The 21,390-nt window shown below is 34.1% G+C and overlaps 1 protein-coding gene across 8 annotated transcripts in view; it reads right to left on the bottom strand.

The window, feature by feature from the left end:
• Positions 1-21,390, bottom strand: part of siz (Brefeldin-resistant Arf-GEF family protein schizo) — a 191,525-nt gene that overhangs the window by 18,915 nt on the left and 151,220 nt on the right. For all 8 annotated transcript variants that reach the window (XM_067757012.1, XM_067757019.1, XM_067757017.1 and 5 more), the window contains one exon: positions 75-355. In XM_067757012.1, the coding sequence (XP_067613113.1) occupies positions 75-355 (281 nt within the window). The remainder of the gene's footprint in view (positions 1-74; positions 356-21,390) is intronic.

The raw sequence follows: 21,390 nt of genomic DNA, 5'->3' as shown, positions 1-21,390 counted from the left end.
AATTACAAGCGGCAGTTGATGCTCCTTTTTTTGCACATGGCTGTAGTATATAAATATTCAAATATCTAACTTACCACTTCCCGCTGTTGCTGCTTGTTGTTGATGGCACGAGTTTACATATTGTTGTTGTAGTTGTTGTGGATGATTATGTTGTTGTTGGTAGATCATATGAGATTGTGGCATGACGGGATAATTTATTGCAGTACTGGAAGAGCTTGTAGGTATATAATGTTGCTGCAGATAAACGTAACCACCACAATCTGTTGACATTGTTGAGCCGGACGTTGTGGAACCTGGCTGTGCTGCAATGTCATATTGGGTTGAACCGCTACGCTCAATGGATTTTTGTGGGAAACTACAAATAAAAGATAATTAAATTGCAATTTATTAAAACTCGATTGCTTAAAACATTAATCAAACCTAATTATTAGTATGAATGTGAATGCGACTTAAATTATGATTTCAAATATGAATGAGAAATAATTATAACTAGCATTGAGTTATAAAATTTATGCCTGGTTTTTTTACTGCGAGTTTAAACTCTAGTTAAAGTTGACTAGAGTTTAATCTTGCCACTTTGTGCGATAACATACAATTTTGCTTTTCATCTAAGCTTGTCTTATAACCTGGACGAACGACATGTTAATCTGGATTAACTAGTTGATTTGGAATTAACTTAAGCTTCAAAGTTAACTATTTAAGTTAATAAAATAACGGCTAGCACGTTGCAGCCACTTTAAGATCTTCATTTACTTTTTTTACTGAACTTCATCCCTTTTCCACAACACTTCCTCCTGTTGGTGTAGCATTTGATCAGATAAAGTTCATGGTTAATCACGATTTATGCTGCAGTCTGCGTTCCCTTTTAAACGTTTTTAAACAAATTAATTTACTTTTGGTTGGTAATTAAAGAAGCGAATATAAATATTTAAAACATCTTTATTAAAATTTACAGTTTTGCCTTGAAGCGATTTTTTCTTGAGAAAGTTTGTACGAACCTCATTACATTATTCACATTGCCCCATAAGCTTGACTTTGTGGCACAATGTGAGCATGTCTATTTAAATATCTGTGAAGCTTAAGGGACTGTTTTGCCAATATCCCCAATTTGTCCACTAAAATCTAGGTTACATTAAACCCTTTGTTAGGTTCTTTGATCTTATACTTATATTGTACAATAAGCCAAAGACTACAGAGTCCAAATTTTGATTAGGCTCTGTAGCAAACTGAGATAAAGACACGTTAAAATATTTAAAAAAAAAATATTGTTCATTCCCTATTCTATTTATCTCCCTCCCACTTCAATTACTTTTCTCGTTCCCACTTCCACACTCGCTCTTACTCCCACTTATATAATCCCCCTCACACTCTAATTGTCGTTCCCACTCCCACACTCACTCTCATTCCCATTCCCACTCCCACCTCAGTTTCCTCATATATGGAATCTCTAACACATATATTGAATGCCTGCTTCAAATAATTGCGGAGATAAAGCGAATTTAAATTTTGCTTAACAGGGAGCGTGGTACCGCCAACTTCCCCAATTTTTTTTTTTTCCTAAGACATCCTTGCCCCCAAAAAAATTGTCAAACCCGGTCAAGCCGTTTTTGAATTTTAGCGATTCACCGCCCACAATTCATTTAGGTGACAAATCTCTTGTTTTGACAAAATCCAGCCTGAATGTAAGCTTTAATACAAACACCTTGAGGCAGTTACGTGTGATAAGACTGCGAACATACTCACAAACCCTTGCTTTGGGCTGCTTTTAGACATCCCTGTCTATTTAGTGTTATAGACATCCACTGCATTATTTCCTTACTGAGAAATTTGCAACACTTTTTTTTTGGCGCATCGAAAGCCCAGTTAGGAGTTTGTGAAAATTTAGCCTAGACTGCGAAGCTTTGTGGAGAATAAGTTGGCGAATCTCATTATACAGATGACTTGTGAGATTACTGAGAGATCACTGACAACATGTCCTTACAATAGTAGTGATGATGACACGACTGAGATAAATTTGTTAGAAAAAGAACCTAAGCACCTTGAGATCCAAAGATCATCTCCCCTGGTAAGGCGAAAGCAGTACAACGGACGGTACATTATTTTAAAGGGAAGCTACTACGAAAGTTGTGGTTTCCGTTAGCATTGTAGTGCTCAATTAAAAATGCCAAGATGTGGTAGCACAGCTGTTGGGAGTTTTGGCCCGCATTACATAGATAAAAAGAGCACCGCTAAAGTAACTAGAACTGTCTGTAAACATAATTTGATAAGGGGTCATTCCCTCCACTCGTTCAAATATACATCGTTCAAATATACGTCAACTGAAACTTACTTTGCTAACTTAAGAGCTTACTTAGGCCATCGCGAGTTGCGCATGGATACGAACTTCTCACATAAAACACGGTACCACGAAAAGTATCAAAAAATATCTGAGAACAGGAAAGCCATAGAAAATAAGGCTGACAACAAAAAGCTTGTATGTGAGTGTGGTGGGGGTTACGCAAACAAAACCTAAAGAAAAATACATAATACCGAAAGCTGATCCAATATCACGGGATCATTCTTTTAAATAATATAAAAAATTGGAGCCTACTGTCTATGTCATGTAACATCAGCCGCGGTGGGAAGTAGGGAATTCCTGTGATCACATGCACTGGACTGAAACCATTTCTTGAAAGGATGCGACATCCTTTTAACCAGCTATTGCCGTATAGAGTATTACATACGTTGCAATCCTCCAGTTGCCTACCTGTTGTAAGTATTATGCAAAAATAATTCGGCCTAGTTATTATCATTTATTAATTGGGGCTTAACTGGCTAGGCGCCAAATAGCCAAATACGATTGTTAACGAAACCGTTCAAAACTAAATAGGGTGCGAGACAAAGCCTTCTTTGATGAGTTTTGTTAACATAAAAGAGATGATATGTTCTCTTAGCGTTACAACTACATCCTATATTACAGTTGATATAATTAGTTTGTTATTAGCCTCAGAATTTTTGAGCCCACTCTGGACTAGTAAACCAGCAAAAAGTAATACGTCTGTCAGTCAAAGAGGAAAGGACGAAGAGCCTGATAAGTAAAGTTCTCTATTTACCGCGTCCATACACGGACACTCGATCTCGACAGCAGATTGCTCTTTTTCCGATTGTAAGGCGAAAGGGCGACGAAGCAAGAGCATGCGCTCTAGCTCAGCAAGCGGAAGAAAAGACATTTGTTGGCGTCAATTCGTACCTGTGTATGAACAGGGACATTGCGATATTTATTTGTAGTAATAATAATAATAATTTGTAGTTACACTTGGAGTTAGGTTAGGTTAGATTGAACTGACCGGCCCATGAGGACCTCACATAGACTGAATGAGTCCGTAGTGTTACCAGAAGTTTGTGTTAACGACCAAGCTGAAAACCCCTATGGAACTCAGGACTTATGATATAAAATAACTCCGTCCTCTTGGCAAATACTAGAAGCTTCCTAGGATTTAGGCCACTTGCTGCTTCTAGATCTGACAGCTATATCACTCCTAATAGCTGGGGTCTTAGCCGTGCAAGCACAGGGCACGAGCACAGAACGTGCTCGATCGTTTCCTCCTCCAACCCACACTCCCTACATCTACTATCACTGACCAAGTCTAATTTAAAGGCATGTGACGCCAGAAGGCAGTGTCCAGTCAGAATACCCGTCATGAGTCTACAGTCCTCTCTTTTTAATGATAAAAGCAACTTTGTTAGTCTAAGGTTGTAAGGCCTACACATAATCTTCGACACTTTACAGCCTACACTTGGAGTATTCGGGGAAAAGTTCTTCCGAAGATTTTTGTTCATTGGCTACAGTAATCTGTAATGAAGAAGAATTAACTATGAGCTTTGTGAGATTTATGGCCCCCGCGATTCTTCATATAAAAATCCAGTGGCTACGTTAAATAGGCCTGATTATGTAAGATTGAAGTAGCCGGTCCGTGAGGATCTCTAATAGATTGAATAAGTAAATAATGTCTAATTCTGTAAATGAATGCTTACTCTTCGGACTATAGTGAATAAGCATTGACACCTGTGAGGTGTAACAAGCGTTAGAGAGATTAGTGACTGGCACCTTTAATTTTTCAAATTGGCATAATTTTGTTTTGTTTGACTCTGACTCTGACTGTATCGTCTAAACGGTGGCAATTACGAAGCAGAAATCAGTTCTTTGAAGATTATTGTTTGACTATGCGACAATTGAGCTCCGTTTCTTCATACATTTTTATTACAGCGATAAGATACGAAACAACAGTTTTGGATGTTTATTGAGCCAAACAATAAAGACAAAAACATTCAATGAATTGCTTAATAAAACACATTTCGATTTTGATGAGTATTGAATGCAGCCAATTTTAACACCTTTTGTTTCTTTTTTTCGTATTTTTTATTTTCATTTTTTTTTGGCAAAATTCAGGCTATAATTAACAAATATTATTGTCACAATTATAGGCGATTGTTTGAATTGGCATTGCAATATTTATTATTGCACCAGATTTGTAGCTTAAAATTTTTACAAAACATTTGGCAAACGCGTAGAAATCACAAACACAAATTTTATAAATAAAAAAAAAAAACACATACATACATAAACAGTTATATAAAAAGTGTTTTTTGTATTTCCTTTTGCATACCTTTCACCAATTATAAAACCCGAAATGCAAATTATCATTTTGTGGTACACTCGCGTGGATACATAAAAAACGAACACTGGGATATATTTGCTAAAAAATAAGTTCACTAAATTAAGTTAACAAAAAAAAAAAATACATTAAATTTGCTTGGTTGCAATTTGAATTCTTTTCACATTTCAAATCCGTTTTCAGGTGCGCACGCTGACAAGGATACGAATAAACTGAAATTGTTGGCAATGGTGGTGGCTTTTCCTGCTGCTGTTGCGCATGCGCAGGCGCGTGGTGCTTGTAGATATTCTTCGTGCGGGGCATAAATGTTATGGGTAGTCGTGCGCAACTGCTGGTTAACGCTAACAAACAAAGAAAAAAGGTGACCAGAAAAAAGTAAAAAGGTACTAAAATAACAACAATAAGGGTTTACATGGTTTATTTGTAATAAAAATAGTTCTTCGTTTTAATTGCATGTTTTAAAAGAATTTCAAATACTTTCTACTTATAGCTAAACCTTCTTGCCCCCACTTCCATTTCCTCTTCTGTTTGCTCTACACCTGCCCCTACGACGATTACACGCACATCTCCCTCTGTCTCCGATCCATTTACCGGGCAAGAGCATTGTAATCCAACGTGATAAAGTCGGATATCGTGCGGAGGTGTCGAGCCTTGCTGGCCTCTATTAGGCACCTCAATGTCTCTCACAGCGATTTTGAAGATAATGAATTTGCAGTTGAAATAGCCAGGAAAAGTTTCGTAATGGACGTAAGAGAGGTGGACAGCTCTGCACGACCACCGCTGGGTTATCTCCTGAGAAAAATCGAGGAATATGATGTTAGGACAATGAACTTGCTATGGACCAATCGGCTTTATTTTGAGGTCTGAAGGCCCTTATGGCCATATATGTAGCTTCATTCTTAAGCTAAACAAATCTGCAGTTATAGCACTTACAGGTGTCATCACAAGTCATTGCGTTATTGAACTAACGCTCCGACGGTGGTGTATACCAACAAGCTCCCTCAGCAGAAGATGTCAGGATGAGAAGTCAATTTGTCGACGACTGCAAACAAGACGACTCAGACTTTTGGGCACACGGTTTTTCGACAGTCTGGCAGAGGTTGGGAAGGGGGATCTTTCACTCCTACTTAAGTTTATCAGAGAAAATAAGTGGTTCGTTGAGGAACATTAGAAATTAATCTGTTTGAAGTGGTGCGCCCCCACCCGGTATTCACTGAACACTCACACTGAGCACTCACAATGCGCAAAAATATAACCGAGTGGAAGTGTGGGACAAGAAAGTTATCTGTATGTTAATCTAGATTATATTAAAAAAAAATTTATATGCGATATGCCAAGCCCCACTCTTTTCGGAAGTGTATTCAATAAGGCGGTGAAGTATAATTGCAACTTAAGAAGTTACAAACAAACAATGTAATCGAAATAATCAAATACTTCTGTAGAACGCACGTAAGCCTGTAACATTGTAGTTTTGTAATTTTTCTCTAATTATCAGTAAAAGATTTCCACTAGAGTATTTTATTGAACCATTAAGAAATTTTCTTGATACATATTGCAACGCGTTTCTGTCATCCCTTGTCAAATTTTGTTTTTATAGGAATGTTAAACCACCTTTTTTTATTTTTCAACAAAAAAAAAATAAAATTGTGAACATTTTTATTTAGTTTTAATCACCCTGTTTTATTTGTTTTCTTTTAAGCTAAGCAAAATAGAATAATTTGGGGATTATTTAGTTTTTATAGGAATAATCTGGTTTATTTTTTTATTTCTTTTTCAAAAACGGAAAAATTTAGGAAAGTTTTGGTTTCATTCATATCACCCTGCTCCTTATTTAATTCCTTCTTAAACAAATAAAAAGGGAACGAAGTGGAATAATTTTAATTGAATTTGAACCACTTTGTTTCGTATTCGGTTTTTTCTAAAAACAAAGCAAAATGGAGCAGTTATTTGGCGTTCTGTAATAAAAGCCACTTTTAGATATGCCTAATAAAACTTTTCCATTCTCTAAAATATTAGACTTGAAAAATTAGGTCAAAACTCTACCTAAACTCTAAGGTTTCAAAACCTTACGGTGATTGACGATTCCAAGATATGTTTTACGAAATCTATAATTTGACTGTATTGAAGTTCATTTTTAATAAAAAAAAAGTTTTAAACTATTTTTATTAATTTTTTTTTTTAATTTTCGCAACTAAAAATTTTTTAACACTACATTTTGTTATGGAATTATATAAATAAAAAAAAAATTACTTATACCGTTTTCATTATTTTCCCAAATTTATCGCACAAAAATTGTATTTCGACAAAGTTTTCTTTCATCTGGTCACCTTAAACAACCCTCTGTGTGCTACTACATGCCTAAGTGCGCATCCGATTTGGATTAAGAGCAACAGCCGAAGAAAAAATCATTAAAAAAATAGATAATAATAGCTAAAATCTTCTCAAGGCAATATATAATTATGAACTACAAATGGTGAGAAATCGGGCATCCTTTCGAGTTGGAATATTGAGTATTGACAATATGACTGCTTCAGAAAATTCCAAGCAATTGGGGAAACCTTTATTTTAACTGAAGCGTTGATAGAAAACCATCACAGCATTGGGGAGCTAATGAAATGAAAGTGTGCAGTGAAATACGAGTTCATATAATTAATTCATATAATAAAAAATGCTAGAATACATAGTTCAATGTAACAGGAAATTAATAATTATGTATAAGGTAAATATGAGAGATGGATTGGATTGGTATTTCAATTATTTGCTTGGATTGCGTTGTTATAAGCCCATTTTTTATATGATTCAGGGCTGTTTTGTCATGCAAACATCAAAATTTATCTGCTTTTGTGTCTAATTTTGCTCACAAAAAATGTTTTTATCGAACGGAAAAATCAAAAAGGCGCTTAATGTTTTTAAAACTGTGAAGTTATTACTTTCATTACTTTCAAAAGTTGACTTGGAACGAATATTTGTATTCATATACATATCCACACGGAGATTAAATCAACAAATCATGTTCATTGTTCATGAACTATCAGACGTTCGGTAAAATTGATAGCATTATGGTGAATTCAACTGAGATTTTAGTCAAAAAAACAAATTTGTTTAGTTATTTCAACAGAAGAAAAACGGTTGGCCTCAAGTTAAGAATACTCTGTAAATAATTAAGATTCTCAATCAATCTAAATAATTTTTCTTCTGCTAAAAGAACAGATTTCATTGGTCATTTTAACAGCTAACTGATGCAGCTAATTTTAAAAACAAACTTAAGCTCCCAGTGCTCACTAATTTGTTCTTTGGACTATCGTGATCCAGACATCTTTGTCATATTCTTACTTTGGCGGTCACCGTGGTCTGCTACGCTCGTCAAACCAAAAATTCTAGGTTCAATCCCTGGAAAAAGCAACATAAACGTCTCTAGAAAAAAGCGTTTTCAATTAGAAAAAAAATTCTGCGTTTATTTGTTACTTTTTTAACATAACCTTGGCTGACATTTATGAAACATTTTTTTTTTGATTTGACTCTTGAACTAACCAATTCAGAATCAATAATTTGTCATTAATTCGGTTTATTTTTACTAACTTTTTTCTTTCAGGGTATGTGATTTTTGGAAATTTATCGACAAAAGCCTCAAGAGGCTGAACATTCGTTATTTTTCTAAATATATAAACATAAGTTAGATTTACGTGGCTTTTTCTGATAGGGGGGTAATCATTGACTAAACCTGGATTAATCGGTTAAAATGCATAATTTATTATTTTGCTGATTAATCAAAAATAAAATAATAATAAGTATATGAGGTCTGGGTAACTTTTTTATTACCTTCAATGTTAGATCTCGCCATCTCTTTATAAGATATACATAAGTCATGACTAATAAGAGTTTAGTAAGGAAATCTCAAAAATAAAAAATGTATCTTCCGATTAGTCATATGGTGATTATTCCGCTTTCTGATTAGTATAACTAATTAGATTTAAATAGAAAAATATGATTAATCGACATATTATTACTTTGTTACTGATTAATTGATTAAGTCTAAATAAAAGTTTAAATCCTTGAAAATAAACGTAACAAGTTTTTGTTTACACTTAAAACTTATTGTGAAGAGTTTATTAAATGCGAAAAATAACTAAAAAATTAAATGAAATTGAAGATCTCGGTATCTTTATGAATCAGGACTAAACAAAGTTTAGCTGTAAGGGATGGAGTCTTTAAATAAAACTAACATAATGATTTTATATTTTTTGATTAATCAGCTGGTGATTATTTAGCTTTGTGTTTGATATTATTAACTAGATTTTAGTAGGAAAAATATGACTAATCGAGAAATTATTAAATTTGATTATTCATAAGTGATTACATTTGATTAAGGGATTATTTTTTTATTAAATAACCTAATCGGCTTTTTCGATTTATTTATTAATAGAACTTCAAATGGGCTCTTATCGCTGCCTTAGCAGACAGTTTGGTGCTTAAAACTAGCGCAGCCTCGTGACTTTTAGAACTGAGTTTCGCTCTCTGTAATAGAACAGCTCCTTAGAGAACGCGGTTCCCTTGTTCCGGTTCTGTTGCTAATTACTTAATACAGATTTCTAAAATATCTTGAACAAAGCTTCTTCTCTCGACTCTTTCATCCCCTCTAGAAAATTGCAACAAAATTAATTTAAAAACAAATCAGCTTTTATGCAATTAGGACTCGTCGTATATCCATCTGTACGCAATAATAATGAAAATATGCACATTTCACTAAATTCGAAGATTAATATCCGACAAGCAGCAATCAAACAGCAACAGGAGCAGTATAAGTCCTTCAATTTTACAAACACACAACAACAATAAAAAGAAAAACAATAACACAAATAAATTTTAAAACAAGGGCAAAAAAAAACGATTTAGCTAAAGGTGCATTATTTTTCGAACCAAACAAAAAGCCATACAAAGCAATAAGCAACTGCACCTGGCGTGAATCTCACACATGTGCCTTTATGCTTGTAGAGAGGCGGTGCGAGACGAGGCGAGGCTAAACACACAGATAGCAGGTAGCAGAAGAGAATTCAAAAGGCAACAAAAAAATTAAATAAACACACAAAAATAAGAAGATGCGGAAAGAAACCAATGGTAAAACCGACAAGCTGATCCTGCAGCACACATGCTTATACAACATAATAAGCAGGACACGCATCCATACAAATGTACATACAGACTTGTATATTTATACTCAGCGTGCTTTGCACACATAGTATATTAACTTCGATTGGATAACGGTTGGTTGTACAGGTATGAAGGAATCGAGATAGGTATAGACTTCCATACATCAAAATCATCAGTATCGAAAAAAATTTGATTGAGCCACGTCCATCCGTCTGCCCGTTAACACGATAACTTGAGTAAATATTGTGATATCTTCACCAAATTTGGTACACGAACTTATCTGGACCCAGAATAGATTGGTATTGAAAATGAGCGAAATCGGATGATAACCACGCCCACTTTTTATATATGTATATGACATTTTGGAAACACAAAAAACCTGATTATTTAGTAAATAATACACCAATGAAATTGAAATTTGACATATGGACTGATATTGAGACTCTTGATAAAAATTTGAAAAAAATGTTTTAATGGGCGTGGCACCGCCCACTTGTGATAAAATCAATTTTACAAATATTATTAATCATAACTCAAAAATCGTTAAACCTATCGTAACAAAATTCGGCAGAGAGGTTGCCTTTACTATACGGAATGCTTTGAAGAAAAATTAACGAAATCGGTTAAGGACCACGCCCACTTTTACAAAAAAGATTTTTAAAAGGGTCGTGGAAATAAGCTAATCTTTGTAAAAAAGATGGTATTTCATTTCCCATGTGGATTTATAACAATAAATAGGAAAACTTCAAATTTTAAAAAATGGGCGTGACACCGTCCTTTTATGACTAAGCAATTTTCTGTTTCGGGAGCCATAACTCAAAGAAAAATTAACGGATCTTAATAAAATTGGGCACTAAAATTTTCCCTGTAGCAAGAAATCTAGAAAAAATGGACGAGATCGGTTAAAGACCACGCCCACTTTTATATAAAAGATTTTTAAAAGGGTCGTAGACGAAAATAATAAGCTATATCTTAGCGAAAAAAAACTTTGTATCAATAGAATTTTACTTTCTAAATTGAATTATAACATTGAATTGGAAAATACTAAAATTTTTGAAAATGGGTGTGACACCGTCCTTTTATGACTAAGCAATTTGTAATGAAATTGTGTACTAATATTTTCCTTATAGCAGAAAATATTTCTATTAAAAATAGAGGGGATCGGTTAAAGACCACGGCAACTTAGATATAAAACAAGTTTAAAAGGTTTAAAACGGTATTAGACTAGAATAATAAGCCAAGACTAGAAATATTACCAAAAAATAGTTTTGAATTAATGTTATTTCACTTACCAAGTTTTATTGTAAGAGGAAATGGGGAGAAATTTTTTTTTTAAACGGGCGGTGCCACGTGTTATGTAGAAAAGTAATTTATCTGAAATGAAATGTACAATTGAAGCTCACGCTGGGTATATAATGTTCGGTTATACCCGAACTTAGACACCTTTAATTGTTTTTTTGTGTGTACAAATCAACGTAGCATCAAAGCGAGAAAAGGATATACGTTTTTAATGTAGCTGATGTTGTCCACATTTTTTGCTTGATTTTTGTGAGAGGTATCAGATGAAAGCAAAACATCTGCTCCTGCACCTACAATTACAATAATATATTCATAAATTAGACTGTTCATATTTTTTTATTGTTTTCTCTTTCAAGCAGTCTCAAATGTTTTCATTTAAAACATGAGCCCTTACAAGTTTATGGGTTCAAATTCCTTCTTAAAAATTTTAAATTTAAATAGACAACTGCCTTAGTTGGTTATTTAGATCTAGTTGCGAAGCGCTAAGATCATCAGTCAGCAATATTCGCATCTGTGCTACTCATTTAGCTAATTCCGCTAAATATAAGTAGGCAGTTGTGATCTCTTTGAATGTTTAACCCGTGGTTCATAAAAATAAAATAGGTTTATCAAGCTGTTATAAATAGAAATTTTAAAAAGCTTTATAAAACTGTTGTACTTTTTATTTGCATAGCGGGTGTTGGTATTTTTTTGGTTTTTTTATTACATTGAGCCTCTCCCAAAAAAAAAATTATATTTCTTTGAAACAGTCTAATGCACATATAGATATTTCGCTGCGTGCACGCAGATAATCGAGCAAATGTGGAAGGGCATTCAAAACATAAAAAGCCTAATAAAAGTATGCATTGTAAAGTAAATATTTTTCGAATGTAGCTATGTATGAACAGTTAAGTACAGGGTGTTATGGCAGAGTTTTAAAGGATTTTAATGAATTTTGTATCCATAACGTAGTTGTTGGACGCATGTTTGACACCAAAATACTTTAAAGCTTAACATAGATTGTTTCTTACTTCGAACCATTTTTGAATAATTTTTAAGTAATATTCATATATTTTTGACACATACACACAACAGTTAACAGCCATAATAATACAATTTCAAATATATAATTTGAAATTGTTGCTATCTATTAGGAACGTTAAATTTATTTAAGCGACGCATATAGCAAATTTTTATGTCAATTCAATCACCCTGTTTTCAATTTAATTTATTTCCAAATTGCTCAAAAAACACTATTAAGAAAAATTTAAACAACAATTTCTATTTCATTTTACTCACCCTGTGTATTTTTAATTTCTTAAAAAACAACACGAAAAAGATTTTATTAGATATATATTTTTTTAATTAAACTGTTTTTTGTTTATTTTTCCAAGAAAACGCAAAAAGAAAGAACTTTAGATAATTTAAAAGCAAAACAAAAAACATTTAAGGAAAATTTTTTAAAATTTTGATCATTTGGATCGCCCTGTATATTATTTGGGTTTCTCTCTCTATCAAAACAAAACAAAACAACAGCTGTAGAAAATATGTATTTATTTTGGACTCATGCCGTCTTTTCTAATATAAAGTAAAAGAAAGCCAGTATTGGACAGTTCTTATTTTCTTAATTTTAAGCGTCTGAATCGCACTGTTTTTTTTTTATTTTTTTCCCCCCAAAACCAAAGCAAAAGTAAACAGTTGTAGAAAATTTATATTTCATTGAATTCATTTCATTATTTTTCCAATTTAAAGTAGAAGCAGTTTTACATAATACTTTGGATTTTAAGCTTTTTAATCACCCAGCTTCTTATTTGATTTTTGTTCTAAAAACTAAAAGCAAAATAAACAGCTGTAGAAAACTGGTATTTAATTTTAACATTTCCGATACAAAGCAAAGAGGAAACGATTGTGGAAAGTTTATATTTATTTATGTTTGAAGCACCCTGCCTCTAATTTGAAGTTTGAAAAATAAATGGTTGTATACATATTATTTTCATCTGAATTGCCTTGCGTATGATTTTATAAAAAAAAAAACTAAAAACAAACGAAGCAAACACATTTTTAATTTGATCTGATCCACCCTGTTCATATATTAAACTATTTTTTAAACTACTTCAAAGGAATATCACAACATATGGCTCTGCTTGTGATTGCATTACAATACAAAAAACCATTAATACCCTGCAAAAAATCGTGCGATTAATCCCTAAAGAGATTGGTCTTCGATTGACCTCTTTTGTCTATATTTGGGCATAATTGATCCCTTTAGACCGTTTCGGATACAGTTGGGATTAGTCAGGTTGAAATCTATGTCGCCCATTTTAAGAAATATTAAAAAAACGGCAATGAAATGAGTAAGATAAAAAAGATTACTGTTGATTGAATCGAATTATTTAAGAAAAATGCGGAGCTCTATATCGAACCTTACGACTACGCCGGAGTTAGGGTTAAATTTTCGAAGAATATTTTTTATTCCTTTTTGAAAGGCGGACAAACAACATGCATCAAGTAGATTTGGTGGCTTAGCAAACCCTTCGACTGTGTTTCTCATGGCAGAAAATTCGACTTGACCTATTTAAGTCCTTAAAGAAAAGGGAATTAGTCTTCATATGTTCCAATATGGGTACAAAGGTGATTGGTCCTATCGATCCCTTTCGGATATAAAAGGGTACAATTAGTCTCTTCATAGGACATGCTCAAACAAAAGGGAACAGTTCAACTCATACAAAGAGATCAAAACTGGCATTGGTCGCATCCTCCTTTGCGACTCATCCTTGATTCATCCTAGACTAATCGCATTTTGTGCAGGGTATTTATACGCAAACAGACATATACCGACTATAGCCTGGTATATATTTTATATTCTACAGCTCTCTCATTTAAAAAAAAATCGTAGTCATCACGTGGCTATTGCACTCGTGAACGTGAGTTTATTATAAATTATATAGAAAAATATTTCAGAATATACTGCAGCATATTAAGAGAAGAATAAACAACCAAATAACCAGTGTCCGCATAGTGGTGAACAAATATAATTAGAGAAAGGTAAAATTATACATCAACACACATACATATGTACAGATTCATATACAAAGGAACTCCTATTAATATGCAACAAGTTGTAGACGGCATCTGGTATTGAACTTTGAAAAGAGCCGCAAGTCGCGAGCCGATCTCGTGCAATTGACCCATTGCTAGAAAAATAATTTTTTTTTACCCTCCTTTAAAGTTCATACGCTTGTTTTAATTAGAATGGATATTCGATAGCTAAAAGTCATATTGGAAAACTTAGAAATAACTATTTATATATGATTTATATATGGGGTATTCCATCCCATTTCGACCAATTTTGAACCCGACCCCTTTAGAATTGGCTGAAAGTTTTTATTCTTTTTCTAGCTTATGAAAGACGTTTTTCAGAATTTTTTCATCCAACTCAAAAAAAGTTATGACTTTTTAAAAAAACACCGTTTTTGTTTTAAAAATGCTGTAACTTTTTCAAAAATTGACCGTTTGGGATCTTTTTTTTTTAAAAAAAAAAAATTGTTTTTAAATGTACTTTTCGGAAAAAATACAAAAAAATTTTTAAAGTTTTTTTTTGTAATTTTTCAGTTTTTCGAGATTTTTCGAATTTCGCCATTTTTTTTTTCCCATTAAAAACTTCAATCAATTCTGCAATCATCCCCACTAATCCCGGAGTGGGCCGATTTTTTTTTTAATTGAAAAAAAAAAAACTAAAAATTTTTTTTTATTTTTTCCGAAAAGTACATTTAAAAACAAATTTAAAAAAAAGGTCCCAAACGGTAAATTTTTGAAAAAGTTATAGCATTTTGAAAACAAAAACGGTGTCCAACTCAAAATAAGTTATGAATAAAAAAAAAAAACGGTGTTTTTTTCCAAATGCTATAACTTTTTCAAAAATTGACCGTTTGGAATCTTTTTTTTTTAAATTTGTTTTTAAATGTACTTTTCGGAAAAAATATAAAAAAATTTTTAAACTTTTTTTTTCAATTAAAAAAGAAAAAAATCGGCCCACTCCGGAATTAGTGGGGATGATTGCCGAATTGATTGAAGTTTTTTATAAAAAATTTCGAAAAATTGAAAAATTACAAAAAAAAAACTTAAAAAATTTTTTTGTATTTTTTCCGAAAAGTACATTTAAAAACAAATTTTTTGTAAAAAAAAGATCCCAAACGGTAAATTTTTGAAAAAGTTATAGCATTTTGAAAACAAAAACGGTGTTTTTTTTAAATTCATAACTTTTTTTGAGTTGGATGAAAAAATTTGAAATAATTCTGAAAAACGTCTTTCGCAAGCTAGAAAAATAAGAAAAACTTTCAGCCAATTCTAAAGGGGTCGGGTTCAAAACCGCTTCACCGGGTACTTTAATGAATCGAATCTTAAAAGGAATAGCAACTCGAAAATGAACCAGGGAAACAAAATTTGCTTTGAAAAAACATTCCAAACTATACGGCAGCCAATTTCACAATACAATTTTTTCTCGGAGTTAGAAAAACAAAATTTGTAGTGTAACAAACAACAAATTACAATTAAACAATAGATAAATATATTGCTATATTATTTATAATTATTATTATGCCTCGATGCATTGCAACCTTTATTTAGATCTACTGTGCTTGGCCTTTCAGCCTATTACTGTATTTAAGTACCTCTTCAGGCTTTTTACTCCATATCACGAAGGAACTAAAAGTCACACCATCTAGATAGTAGTCTTTCCCTTGTCAGAGCGACGCATTCGCATAGAATGTGCACCGGCGTTTCATTCTCCAGCTCACAAAAGAATAGATTAAACTTACATGGGTGATATCGTTGACTTCAGTGTCCCATATAGTATCCAGTGTGAATTTGGCCTGCCATTGCTTTGTTGCGCAGTTACTTATGGTTTCCCTAGTGTGTGCCTTTTTGAGTCCACATACGGGCCCTGGACCATGAAATGCTGCTAAAGCACCCTGCTTGGCTAGGTAGTCTACCTGTTCATTACCTTCATGTTCATCTTGCCCGGGAACATATCCTAACAAAAATTTTTTTTCGATACCAGATCATTTAGGACTCCAGTTCATTCATCCATTAGCTTGGAAATAATTGCGTAAGACCGCAAGACACATAACTTTGCTTAATTTGTTTATTGCTGTTCTTTGCGTGGTCTTCGGCCACCACATTAAGGAAGCATAGGTGACTGTTGGCTTCAAAACAGTATTAAGAAATGTCCAGTATACCATTTTAGGAGATAACCGCCATCTTTTGCCATAGCGTCGAGTGCAGGCAAAGCTCTTGTTGTTTCGTTTAAGGTATCATCTAGATAAGCAATTCACGTGAGGGTTCTGTTCAGTGTAACCCCTGAGTATCTTGCTTACATTGAAAATCGGATTTTGGTGCAACCCAGGGATAGTTCTGACCTAGGATATTGTTTCCTCGTATATCCCTGTGATGCAGATTACTAATTCATCTGCATACCCTTGTGAGTCAAATCTATTGGATTTCAATAGCTGAAGAAGGTCATCAATGACTAGGGTTCAAATAAAATGAAAGCCTACCTTTTCAGTTTTTTCCGTGAGCCTAAATAGGCGTCTATGTGGATTTTCCTGCCTGATAGGCAAATTGAATCCTACACAGAGGGAGTTTGCTTAGGTTGACCTCATTATTATGCCGATTCAAAATTTTCCTCATACGCTTTAGGAGAACGAACTAAGGTAATTGGTTAATGCGACTAGGACAATTGCTCGACTAGGACAATTTCCTGACTACGGTATGAATACTACCTTAACCTCTGAACATGTTTGGAATGTAGCCGAGCAGTAGAGATGCCCTACATACATAGGTTGGATAAGGCTGGAGCTATATGTTTTATTCCCTACTGTAACATACAGAGATAGACCCTATCCGGTCCTGGTGGCTTGCATGGGTTGAAAATAGACAAAGCCCATTGCATTCGCTTGGCAGTGTATAGCTTTTTTGCTAGGCTTTTCTCTCTCTACCACTAATGGTGGGCAAGCCTTTTATTATATATAAGTGCTGCTATTTTGCTATACAGTCCGGAAAGTGAGTTATACATTTCTGTAAGCTCTGGTATAGTTTGTTTGGAATCGCACCGCTGTTGGAAGATCATTAAAACTCTCAACATTTTCTCTCCAGGTAGCGATTTTAAACTCCTAAGTTCTGTGTTGTATGATGCTAGAGCGATTCTGTAAGAATGCCAATCGCTCGTAGCTCTTGCTCTTTAAACAGCTTAAAAAATAACAAGTAAAATCCGTATTATTCGATATACAATAAAATTTTTATTAAACTGTTCATTTCAAAAACGTGTCGAAAACTGCGACAATATACTCTATTGTATCGCACGCTAGTTTTGAAATATGCACGGGGTTCCGGTACGGACTCGAAGGAACCGGATTTTGAAATACTTGAAATCATACATCTCTAGCATTTGGTGCGTGTTGCACTGTATATCTACATATATCACAATTACCTATGTAAAACATAGTTTGCATGTCAATTTACTTAGTCATTCATTAGCTATACAAATAAGTGAGAAATGCATGTCGGAACAATTCGCTTTGAACTTTGATTACTGTCACGGATAACGCACGTTGAACTATTTAATAACAGCTCAAAGTATAAATATTAATAGGCAGCTAGTTAATACTATTTACGTAACATGGAGTAACTTGTTTTTTCTATGTTACATTCACTTTTTTTTTTTGAATTTTATGCAATACATGTTTTGTTACGTAACTAAAAAACGAATATGCAAAATTGATAATTAGGAAAAAATTAATCCATAAGTAGTTGGTTTTTTAACCTTATGGCAACCTCTGTCAAATAATTTAATAAAAAGCCTATTTTCGTGCGTATATCGAAGGAAAGATAAAATGAACATCACGAGACTTCCGAAAAATGATACAAGCAGGCGATATCTATGTTGTTGTTGTGTTAATAGTGCTTCGCTTCATTAAATTGGTTGGACCACTCACAAATTGTCATAAAAGTTCTCTAACGGACTTACAAGGAAACTAGTAGTTTCCACAGAGTTGGACCATAGGGATGATGCTGTTAGAGACAGGGGCGCAAACTGTTATTCCTTTTATAATATAATTCCTTGCAAACCTACTAATTTTGGACTTTTAATATATTTGGATCAAGATAACAATTATTTTTATTACCTGAGTCCGATAGAACTAGTTAAACTTGAACTTTTAAAAATAAAAGTCCGGAAATAAAAGTTAAATCCGGACTTTTATTTTTTAAGGGCAAAAGTAAAGTCCGGCCTGATAACAAAGAAACGGCTTATCCGGATTTAACTTTTATTTCCGGACTTTTATTTTTAAAAGTTCGAGTTTAACTAGTTCTATCGGACTCAAAAAATAAAAATACAGATTTTACTTTTATAAGTGGACTTTTATGGAAATAGTTCGAAAAATAAAAAGGATGCATGATTCGACATGATATTGCTATAGGGATACCTGAGAACTCAAACATTTTCACCTAGGACAATTTTTTGACCCGGACTTTTTCGACTCAAAAAAAAAAAAATAAAAATAAAATAATAATAATTATTTTCCGTCCTTGATTAGAGACGTATGTTCCACATTGTAAATTGAAAATATGGTTGTTGTAATGTGTGTCTTCACATCGCATGCACGACATACATTACGTATGTCGGGGTTGGTTCTGAACAAGAACGAGTTAAACCTTTAACAGTATCCAGTACGAAGTTGAGCTAGATCGACTGGTGTCTCCTTAGGTACTTTGCTTTTTTCTTCTGCAGGGGTTGGATAGTGTATACTGACCGTGAGAGATTTAGCAAATATGCTTACCAATTCTGTGTGGACTAGGCTTACAGCATCCTTAGGCTTGTAGGCAGGTGTTGGATCCCATCAAAGTGCTTACGGCGATGTTTAGTTATCCCTTTCGCAGGCTGGGCTAGATCGAGCAGTTTGCTGGGATGTCCTGGTTTGTGAAAATTCAGCAAAAACCGTCTGTTCAGCATTTCAATATGCTCTCTTATACAGATGATGTTCAGGGGTTATAAGAAAACATCCAGTGTCAGTTCTGAGTGCAGCATATTGGCAGGCATGCAGCTTTTTCCAATGTGTGTTTTTTGGAGCAGACGACCAGACTGGTGACGCATAGCACGTGAGCGGCCGGCCAATTGCTTTGTAAGTGTTTAGCAACGTTTCTTTATCTTTTCCCCTAGTGTTGCCGGCAATCGACTTGAGAATATTTTTGCAGCTTTGTACTTTATATAAACTTAAGGCATGTGCCTTGAAGGAAAGAGTGTTATCGAACGTTACTCTTAAGATCTTTGGGTGACCGACAGACGGTAGCGTAATGCCATCGAAGTGAACGTCCAGTATTTGTATCATCTTTTCCTTCCACATGGTAAACAGAGTGACCGTGGATTTGGTCGGTGAAACCAGTAAGACTGGGGAGATAGCTTTTTATTTTAGAAACTATTTCGTCTGGTAAAGGCTCAGGTTCGTAGCATTATCGTGCCATCATCCGCATATGAAATGATAAAAACTTCTTCTGGCGGGGCAAGCAGCTTTGATATGCAGAAATTAAAAAGAAGTGGGGCTAGGAAACCACCCTGTGGCATTTCCTATTTAATTTTTTAAGTTTTGAGGTTTTGTTGCTAAATTGAATCGACGCTTGCCGACCATTCACATAATTTGCGGCCCATCTTTTGAGGCAAGAGGGCAGGGGTGAAGGGGTTTTGCATGGTTTAGTCCGTAATTTATTAGGGTGTTTATAGCGTTTAGCGCAGTGGTAATGCGATGCATTTTGCGGAAGCCATGCTGATGGGTAGTGGCGTAAAATGAGGAAGCAGGACGGTTTCCAGCGCCTTCGCTACTGGCGAGAGGAGTGATATCTGTTGAAAGAACTCACTCGTTAGCTAGTTTTGCATGTTCTCATTGTTCTGGAATGACAAAGAATTTCAACTACGAGTTGAAAACGTGCTCCGAGTAGCTTACTCTTTCATCGCCAACGTGTTTCAGCATTGTTGTCTGGACCCATTGACTTGGAATGTTTGACACTTCATTTGTCGTTGTCCGGGACTACATACCCCACATTTCTGGGTACAAGGTAGTATGTAGGTTGTAAGACAGATTCCTCCTTCGCTCGCAGTTCCATTAGTACTCAAAAGTCAAGTACTTCAATTTAGGTTAAGATAAAAATAAGCACCTGACAGGACAAATGTAGTAATACTACCGAGCACTTACTATGGAGTGTTCGGCTGTCATCCGTAAATTGACCTTACATCTAGCCTAGTCGCAGAGATTGACGTTAGGCATCTGTAACTTAACTACATTTCAAGAATTTTAACTATTCTTTTATTCTTCCATTTATGAGTTTTAACAAATCTAATTTTCTCATCCATTATGAAACAAATTTTGCTTGCTGTCTTATACTGTTTTCACACAGACGGCTTATTGAATAATAAAGGCAGTTTTCTACATTAAGACGCTTATTGAGCTCAATCTTCCCTATAAAATTCCAATCTATAATTATTTCATTAGTAGCTAATCGAATGCCTAATGAAGTCAAAACCACAATGCAACTCTGTTGGCAGCCTTCCGCTCCATAGTTTTTGGTGTGTTCAGTGCTTAAAAATGTCATTTGTCAAAGTAAATGTCATTGTCTGCATGGCGGAACGATACAAGGTGGCCGCATCGAACAGCTGATTATAACCTTTTTTATTTGATTCGATACATCAACTACCACCGCAGTACGATTTTGACATTTGTCCATCGAATTTACAAGTACATGGAATTTTTTTGTTTGTAGGTATGTCACCATGCTGCCACCTTGTATCGTTCCGCCATGATTGTCTGTCATATAGCATTGTCATTTTATTCGCTTGACATTTCATCCTTCATACTAATCGAGCAGTTACTTCTGTGTGAAAGCAAAAAATTTACGATTTCATTAGAAGGTGAAATGAGATCATTAAGTTTCTGTGTGAAAACAGTATTATTTTCCATTGTAGCACACTTTACAATAGCCTAAAAGTAGGCAACAACTTATCTGAGTACACAAGCGCGAATGGGCTATTAAAAGGAAACTATGAAAATAATAGCATTGCCCAAAAAAGAGCCGAACTGATTTTCTACTTTTCAGCACTTGAAACTCAAATGAGCTGAGCTAGAGGCAATTTTTGGTTTGTTCAAAATTGTGAATATGTATGCAAATATGTATATAGACATAAGAAAATATATACTAAATATATACATACCTATATATTGAAGTACATACATACCTAACCTATATATAAAAGCACCAAGCACTA

This window comes from Eurosta solidaginis, chromosome 5 (genome assembly GCF_040869045.1).
Source record: "Eurosta solidaginis isolate ZX-2024a chromosome 5, ASM4086904v1, whole genome shotgun sequence".
NCBI classification, from domain to species: domain Eukaryota; kingdom Metazoa; phylum Arthropoda; class Insecta; order Diptera; family Tephritidae; genus Eurosta; species Eurosta solidaginis.
Note: the sequence above shows the minus strand (reverse complement) of the source record. Positions and strands in the feature narration are given on the sequence as shown.